This window comes from Eleutherodactylus coqui, chromosome 5, assembly GCF_035609145.1.
Source record: "Eleutherodactylus coqui strain aEleCoq1 chromosome 5, aEleCoq1.hap1, whole genome shotgun sequence".
Lineage (NCBI taxonomy): Eukaryota > Metazoa > Chordata > Amphibia > Anura > Eleutherodactylidae > Eleutherodactylus > Eleutherodactylus coqui.
The window spans coordinates 138,414,047-138,423,720 of record NC_089841.1 but is presented as its reverse complement, the minus strand read 5'-3'; the positions used below and the strand labels follow the sequence as shown (position 1 = coordinate 138,423,720).

General features: G+C 43.9%; 1 protein-coding gene across 1 annotated transcript; it reads right to left on the bottom strand.

The window, feature by feature from the left end:
- Positions 1 to 821: 821 nt before the first annotated feature.
- On the bottom strand, positions 822 to 1,637 carry LOC136628815 (myosin-9-like). The gene has a single exon (XM_066604908.1). It carries the CDS (start codon positions 1,635 to 1,637, stop codon positions 822 to 824), a length of 816 nt encoding a protein of 271 aa, XP_066461005.1.
- Positions 1,638 to 9,674: the final 8,037 nt, after the last annotated feature.

Sequence of the window (9,674 nt, the reverse complement as noted above, 5' to 3'; positions counted from 1 at the left end):
ATCTGCTGGTTGGCCACTATCATGTCTGTTAGTTTTCTGTGCAACCTCTGCACTTCAGCCTCCTTATACTTCATCAAGCCCTAAGACTCTGCAAACCCTTCACTTGCTTGTATCTGTGACAGCTGGAGTTTCACCTGAGCTATGTCTTCTTGTGATGCTTGGACGTTTGCACGCTGTCCCTTTAAGTCCTCTGACTTTCTCTCAAGCTCATCATGAAGCCTCTCTTGCTTCTGTTTCTCCCTGTTCAGACTTGAACACAACTGCTTGTTAAGTCTTCCTAACTCAACCTTTACTTCGGAGGCCTCTTCCAGGGTGCGCTGCAAGGAGATCACTTTGGTTTCTTTCTCACGAACCTCTGCTTCCGCACGATCACTTTCTTTTGCATATTTAACAGAGATGGTTTTCTCCTCACTAAGCAACTGATCAAACTTCTTCTGTTTCTTCTTCAAGTTGGACACAATCTGATGTTGGTTACCTAGATCCACACTGATATCTTCTAATTCTTGCTGAAGTCTAGTGATAGGCCTCTCTAGTTTGTCATGAGCAGCTGCTTTTTCTTCATACCGTTGATTTGCAGCTTCTAACTCCTTTTGAACTTTCTTCTTTTGCTCTGCAACACAATCCAAGCACACGGTACTCTTCTTCATTTTCTTTTCCAGAACAGATACCTCAGCCTGAAGGGTTGCAATCTGCTCTGACAGGTCTCTCTTAGATTGTGCATCTTCCTATAACAGCTTGAAGAACACATTTCTCTCATCTTGCATTGTCTTCAGGTATGCGCTAAGACCAAGCCTCTGTGGCGTCTCCTCCTGTAGCAACTTCTAGGACTCTTCCCTCTGAGCTTCTAGCTCCATCTGTAGTTTATTCAGCTTCTCAGAAAGCTCTGTCTGTACTTTGCCAGCTTCAGCAATTTGTACTTGAAGCTGCTTCTCTACTGCATCTCTCTGGCATTCAGACTTTTGCTTGTCCTTCAATAGCACATTCACCTTATGGGTCAGCTCAGTACAATCATTTTTCAATATTTCTTTCACCTTTTCAGTTTGCTCTAACCGCTTGGATATTTCCCTAATAGCTACAACATGGTTCAGTTCCAGCAGCACCCAGTGATCAGCTTCCTCCTTAGCCAATCTCTCAAGGCGCTCATTCTCCTTTAAGAGAGCTGCATTCTCTGCTTTCATCTGCTCAGTTTCCTGGCGAATACTTTCCTTTTCTGTTAGGATTCTTTCTGTCTGCTCCTCTGCTAACAGCCTTTGCCTTTTGGCCTCTTCTCCAAGCGGACACAAGTTGGCCATTCCTTTTTTTAACTGTGCATCATATATTTCATTAGCAGTTTGACGTGCTTCCTCAAGAAACTTTATGTAAGCTTGCATTGGTGCAAATTCTTCCTGAATTCTAGGCAAACCTTGGCGGTCTGTCTCACTCTGGACTTCAGAATTTGCACTGACTACCCCATTTGTTTCACTAGGAGAAGCATTTTTCCTCTTTTTTTTCTTTGCACCTTTAGTACTATCTGTCTTCTCAGACAGCTCTAGTTTGCTTTCACTACTCCTCACTATCACTAGAGGCATAGTTGTGCTAAATCCAACATGGGCATTGGCTTCACTCCTTACAGTAACCTGTTCACACCCTGACTTCATTTGGGAAACATATCTACACATATAAGCACAGAATACATCCCACCATCCCCCACACATGACACTTCAGGGTTAATGGACTTTTCTTGCACCACCCGGTCAGCAACACAGTTCTCAAACAAATCTTCCTAATATGTCCATGCACACTGTGCAGCTTTCAGAGTATCATCATGCACAGAAAACATATCATGCAACACTTTATGCACCATACGGTTTTTGAACTTTTTTTTGCACCCAATGCATACACTGCAGTTTTCTCAATACTCTCCTGCAAGAAAAACATTCCATTATGCAGCATTTTAACCACATTGGCATAAATTTTTTCACTCAAGTCCATACCGCCCAAAACCCACAGTCCCTTTAGTGGCCTCACCACTCCATGGATTCTTCTCCAGATCTCTGTTACAGTCCTTTGGCGGGGACACCTCCTGCTGTGCCCTCAAAGCTCTGCAGTTAGCCTCCAACACAGACCAGTGGGGCTTTACTGGCCACTTTGCCACTGGACATCCATACATAAGTCCATTTGCAAACACCCCCAACATGGCTCTTTTTGGTTGCTTCTTGCTCCACCCGCCATCTTGATTGCACTGTCCCAAAACTAAACATATGCAAAAAGTCCATTAACTTGCCTTGCAGACGTCCTCCTCTGCTTAAACTCTTCTGTTGCCCTTCACAGCAACCACAATTTTCCGGCCTCCAGGCCCTTTAAATGCCTCCAGCAGACTTTCAGCACCCAACACAGCAATTAGAGTTTTTCAACCTCCTGGTCCTTTAACCTCCTCCAGCAGTACTGCTCACCGCTGATGTCCTCTGTACAGGCGTGGCTCTCTGCAGCTTTGTGTGCCACTCCGACTTGTGCCCGCATCCTCCACCATATGCGGCAAGTCGGGGTCTACTTGCCACAGGATCACCCACCTTTGGAACCGGAATGGCCACCAGCCATGTAGAAATGCTCCAGAGATATGGATGTTCTTTAAATCTGGCTCCTGCCAGCCTTTATTTACAACACATCACACAACGGAAACAGAGTCCAAAAAAACATTCTTCCATAAAATAAAGTTCATATAAGAATCCCACCTGGGTGTTTGAGGTTAGGGTTGTCGTCTCTGTCAACCTCGTGCCTTTCTGGGTCTGCACTGGACCCTGGGGCTAGCAGCCCCTCCAGCTCCACTGAGCTATCTCTCTGGCTCTCTCAACCAACATCTCTCTGCTTCATGCACAAACTGCCTCTTTTGTAGCTAACTCTTGCTACACCTAGGGTATTAACCCTCTCTTTTCCTCTTGCAGGTATTAGAATACCTGACTAGCACACTCTGCAGGTCATTCTGTGTAATGCACCACTACAACACATACAAACTATGAAAAAACGGAATTCTCTTATCAGAACAGTGACTTCAGTTTATTGAGATGATTAAATTACATTAAGAATATTAAGTTATTAAATGTTTAATCATGTGATAATCTACAGAGTATTTCTAGTGAACAAAGAACAGGGCATTTCAAACTCTGTAAACTATATAAAATATATTATTAAATCAATAAGCAGGAAATGTTTAACCTATTTAGATTAAAGACAAAAAATCTAAACAATATATGCATTGGTCACCTCACTACAATATTTAACCTTTGTCTTTCTTTAGGCATCTTTTTTCCCTCCCTTTAAACATTCAGTCTCTATGCCAATTACTGAAAAAAGTAAAGAAATATTGCCACCCGTTCTGCATTGCCAACTACTAACCCATCTCCCCTTCATCTCCAAACTCTTGGTATGCCTGGTCTACTCTCATCTACTAAGCTATCTCTGTCAGAGAGTTGGATAGGCGGCGCTCACTTATTCAGATATCCCAGAACGTCATTCAAATTGGTAATGAAGAGATAGATGTGGACGCCTTGTTCGAGCTGATGGTGACTGTACCCAGATTGATACAGGCACCTAGTGCACTGTAGAGCAGCTAAAGGAGGCTCCAATCATAAATATGGTGCAGTGGATATAGACAAAAAGGAAAAAGAAAAAAGTCCTCAGCGCTCAAATATATGGATACAGTGTAGCTGATGATATGGTGAAAATATGCATAGGATAAACTTACTTCACGGAGGCTTCTCTAGTGCAGACGCCCCCAATCCCAGCAAGCGTAGCAGATTACCATTGGCAGCAGCAATCGTAGTTCCAAATGTTTATTTCAGCAGTAGATGCGTTTCGGACATACAGTATTTTGGCCTTCATCAAGTACATGCATAATCTAAAAAACATACAATATTTATAGTATTCCAAAATTAATTGAAAAATAATTACCTCCCCATGTGATTGATGAGAATGATTTCCAAGTCCCGGCTGGTCATGTGGGGGCGTGCGAGTCGCCATGATGACGCCGCGGGATAAGGTCACGTGGGGGGCGTCATGTCGCATGGTGACGTGACAGTGACGCTGCGATCTAGTAATGCGCGTCGCGTGATGACGCGACGGTAGTGCTGTAATCTAATGAACAGGAACGGGGTCACATGGGGGCGTAACGTCGCATGATGATGCCACAGCAACGCTATGGACTTGTAATGCACTAAAGAGAAAAGGTCACATGGGAGCGTAACGTCGCGTGATGACGCGACGGGCTCCTAGACTATTGTAAGGAGAATTTATGTGTTTATCAAAGAGAAGACTCTCCCAGATCTCGTGCAGAAGTCTGGACCCAGGAGAAATACAAATCACACCAGCCTGTGCGGTATCAGATGATTTCTAATTTATTCTAAGGTGTTCGAAGCTTATGTACCATAAATGACATCACAGGAAAAGTATATACCTCCAAGATTAATAAGAATACATAATAGGCTGAAACAAAAATGATTAACATAAGTTACACCTCTTAAGGTGTAACTATAACATACAATGAAACCGTTATGAATTCAGGGAAAAGAAATGCAAGAGATATCTATAAGTCTATCCTATTTCCTGTGGGCCTCATCTGTAAACATACATACATGGGTGGTCTAGCAGACTGTCTTATCTCGTCTGTCTCATCAGAAAACATGCACTGCTATAGAAGGGTTTCGTTTAACCCCTTCACCACTTTATACTAGTACCATGCTATACATTTCTAGTCTACAATGCAATAAAAGAACAATTACCTGATACATTGATCTATAATTTTCTTAACATTCTCCACTTTAGATCAATACATCAACATAGTATAATAGTAAATACACATATAAAATGACTCTACCACAGACCCCCTGGCTTCATCAGGCCCAAAACTTTATTACCAGGAGGCCTGGGTTCACACTTCAAAACTAAGTATGTAATTATTTCATATAAAAATATTTCATTGATGCAAATATATCTATATAAAGTTCCTCCCCAATTGTATCCACAATTAGTCCCGCCTCCAAGAGAAGCTTGGCCTTGATTTATTATTATCCAATTGATGCTTCTTTCTTCATATATAAATGATTGTCCATTATGATATAAATTCTTACTTATTGAAGTGTCAATCAGTTATTTAGAGCGATCCTCCGGTACAATCAGAACACACTGGAATCAAAATGTCCCACTTCAAAATCATCAAAGTAAAATAGTGCCTCCTTCGTAGAACTTTTACCCATCACTTGTCAGACAGAGGTGGTCACCTGACCCAGTAAGCCATCTTGTTCTTCGTCATCTTGTATATTTTGGAACATCGTTTTGGTGATGAAAGTGTTAATAAGGTTTTGTAACAGTCCTCAGATACATGGAATACAGCAGCAACTGCAGAGTACTAGAATGGAGGCACATACTGACACAGACTAGTGTGGAGTGTATAACTTGTGACCCGTGTCCAAACAAGCTTTTAACCAGTCCCTGAATGGATCGTCTATGCCAGAGTTATCAGCTAGTTCATTTTATTATGCATTTAACCCTTCCAGTGCTCAATGATACATATGGTGCCGTGTTATTAGGAATGATAGTACAACAATATCCTCCAATCATTTTACAAACTCTGCTAGTAACATATAACGAGAGCCATTCTATTTTGCCATGCAATAAGTAAGGTATGTCCTAGTTGTTCCCCTAGGCCCCTGATTGCATCTCTTGTATAATTAACAAATCTCTGTTGGTTATAGTATGTGTAATTAATCCAGTCTACATCTTTATTCACTGTTACCCACCATGCAAGAAGAGACTCAAACCCCCTGCAGCCATCTGATTTCTCGCCCTATACTCGTTCGGTACCCCCCTTGGGACCCCAATGGCGTCAAAGGAACCTTTGAGAGAGGTGTTCCTAGTTCTCCAGACACGGCCTTCGCTCCTGCCCTCGGAGGTCATGAGGTGCACAGGCATTATCAGTTGTACCTAAGCACAATCCCGTTAGGGCCTGTACCTGGCACCTGTTCTAGGACCGGTCACCACACAACCTTCACACGTCTGCGCGTGCTCTCTGTAACTCAGGCCATATCCCAGAAAATAGTGTGCCCTTTACAGTTCTCCTCTCCGCACAGTATCCCTCAGGCATTCTCCCGTAGTCTGCCTTGGTCCCATTACCAGGTAGCGCGAAGCAAGTATAACCCCAGGATCAGAGACAACAGCAGGTATTTGGTCCCTGCCCACAGGTGGAAACAGCAAACTCAATGTATAACATGGATCACTTATCTGTGGGGGGTAGGTACAGTTAAGAAGCTTAATCACACATTTTACGTTCATCACAGCGTGAGGACTTGTCAATAACTTTTATCTATCGTGCAGTCAAGTCTTTCTATCTCATATAATTATTATTAACATACAATTCTCTATACACAATATTTACTGCATAACATAAAGATTCACACAACTACTACTACTCCAATCATCTGCAGAGTCGCTTGGTCCTCCAACCTTAACAACCCCCCCCCCTCTGGAATTTCTCTTATCAAGGAGAGGTGATGGAGTAAGATAAACAAAGCTTTAACTGTGTCTAGACTCCTACAGCTAACTGCAGCATCCTTAGAATATTTTTCCCTTAATAGGAACACTCAGGTCTCACATTATCAACAACTTCATTATTATTATTATTTCTCTTAATGACATTATCACATTGAAAACACCATTTAACAATCAAACTCACTGCAAACCAATCACAGAACTGATATGTACACAAATAACAGCAAGAATGTACATTCCCTATTCACACAGGTTTATACTAAACTTCATTCCTGATCATCTTCATTACAGGTCTATTCATATCAAGCAAGCAGAGCATCGCTAGAGTCAGTCACACCCCCCCTTCTTCTCACTGAACTCTAAAGCTGAAAGGTGGGGGTGAGGGTGAAACAAGCATTCCAATGTAACAGATGATTGAACCATTTCTGAGCTGACCACACCACACAGAGTAGCATTCAGGCCATTGTCTGTCATCTTCATTTAATACTACTGTAAACTTCCATTCCCTCACTGTCTCATCCCAGGACTGTCTGCTTCATGTAATCATCCCTTCTGTCCTGCTGCCTACTATCCCTGATCCTTGTCAGCACTACCGTCACCCATAGCAACCTGTCCCCTCACTACCTGACACTTATCTGAAGGAGAACATACATATTCCTCTGCTATGACTAAATATCCTGCAGTATCATACTGACCCTATCTTATAGCACACACTTAATAAGGTAGACAACATATCATCAACACACAGAGGATAGTGATGGAGGCTTCTGGCTATTCCTATGCAATTCAGAGAAGGCACTAATCACTGGTGTTGTGTACTACAAGTGCAAGCATTGGGATGCTAGGTAGAAGGTACATCTATGGGAGATAAGAAGCCAAGATGGCGCCTGGGCGGTGGCTGTAGGTATTACAGCAGGTACTAAAATGGCCGCAGGAAATGACTAGCACTAAGATGGCCGCCAGGGACGTGGCCTGACTAGGAGTACTATCAAGCCAGGCAAGCATCCAACCACACCTTATTCCTTCGTGTGCAATGCCAACAAATCCCTCATCTGACACACATCTATAATAATCTGTATTTGTATAATGCCAACATATTCCGCAGCGCTTACATAGACAGGGGGAATACAGAATGACAAAGTACAAAAATTACAGACCCACGGTTACATAGTAATCAGCTGATGGAAACAATAGGGGTGAGGGTCCTGCTCCAACGAGCTTACATACTACAAGTAATGGGGTGATACAGAAGGTAAAGGGCTGGAGATGTGCACGGTATGGTGGGGTGGAGATGTGCACGGTATGGCGGGGTGGAGATGTGCACGGTATGGCGGGGTGGAGATGTGCACGGTATGGCGGGGTGGAGAGTGAGGGATGCTATACACAGACAATGGTCAGACATTTAACCGTGTGATGGCTGAAACAGTATGACTGCAGGAGCGGTTTATGATGGCTAGCAGGGATTGCAGTCAGTAGGTCAGGGAGCAGATCTACCAGTATGGCGCTCGTCACTCCTTCTATACAAGTTACACTCAGCGCTCCCCCCAGCATCCCCCATCGTGTGGGATCGGGTAATATGATGATCACCTCTGACAGCCCCGATTTCAGGGCTGTCATCAATAGCATTTCCCAGATTCACCAATACACCAAAAAGAAATGCCATTCCTGTCATTTTTGTCCTTACCGAGGAGGCCCTCGGGGAAGGGGTGTGGATTTCTTCACCGGGTTGAGACAAAGACCACCTAATGTGGCCCCCCCCTTTGTAGCGGGCTTAAACCAGACCCCTCGGCACACTGCCCCTGCTCTGCCTGTGTCACCTTATTACAGGTAGATTGGTGAATCTAGATCTGCCATTCAGCAATCCTTATTGCAGTAGGAGTGGTCAGCAGTACCTGGTAAGTACAAGTGGTACCTGGTAAGGTCTTTCTCACTTTGGGGTCTTCCAGATCTTTTCTTTATCACCTTGTTGAGGACCCAATCACCTGGTATTATTTCCCTTAGTGATGCTTTAGCCACTGTGGCTTCATCCGCTGACCTGTGGGAAACACTTCTATCCACTTGGCTAAAGCATCCATGATAACTAGGCAGTATTTACTACCTTCACATTTGTATGATTCTATGTAGTCCATACAAATGTGTTGGAAGGGATACTGAGGTGTAGGACGGTGCCCCCTCCTGGTCTTATACTCCCTTCTGCATTGTGTTTAGCACAAATAATACAAGACAAAAATTTTTTTAGAGTAGTTTGTAAACCCCTAGGCTGTGAATACTTTCCATATGAGTGCTACCATCCCCCCTGTTGAGACATGACACAGGCCATGGCTCAAAACTGCTGCACATCTGAAGAACGATTTAGGTAAGATAGTTTTTTGTTTTTTTTTCTTTTGCGGAGATGTACAACCCATATACAAAGAGTGTATTCAGCATCCACAAGAGATACATCCTGCAGATCTTATGTGCCATCTCTCCTAGACAGTTGTATGGAGGACCGTCTGAAGAAATAGGCAGTAAGGTAGATGGATGGAGCGCATTACATCCCTCAGTTGTCAGGTGTGGCTGTGAGCAGTAGTGTCATGCAGGAGGGATGTCTACAAGGACTGAGATATAGAGTATAACTAACTGCGTGCCGTACTTTCAGTGTGAGTGGGGGGAACAGCACTATAGTGGCAGAAGGTCTGACTACCGCTTGTACACAGGGTGGGACCGCTCGGCCACTGGATCTAGTCTGCAAGAGTAGTATGCCAGCGGTCTGTTTCCCACCGTGTTCCAGAGTTAACACAGAGGTGATATATCCTTCTTCTGAGTCAACAGTTAGCACAAAGGGCTTGCTGTAGTTCAGCAGCCCCCCAGACTGATGTGCCCACCAGAGTCTGTTTTAACCTGACAAAGGCTTCCTCAGAGGGCGCATCTCACTGGATCCGGTCAGCTGCAGCCAGAGGGTCATCATAGATGAGTCTGGTAAGAAGCGCTGTCAGAGATGCAGAATTTGGGATCCAGCAGCTGCAGAAGTTTGTCTGTTACGATCGTGTGGGCAGGCAAAGCACGGAACCCACATGATCGTGACCAAAGGGGACACACACGGGTATCACCAGGGTCACACGGGACTCACACCGGTTTCAGGCAACTGACCCTGTGCTAACGGGAGGTAGAAATGG

Coding starts and splice junctions, on each gene's coding strand:
- LOC136628815 (XM_066604908.1), bottom strand. CDS start 1,637: ATGAAGTCAGGGTGTGAACAGGTTACTGTAAGGAGTGAAGCCAATGCC.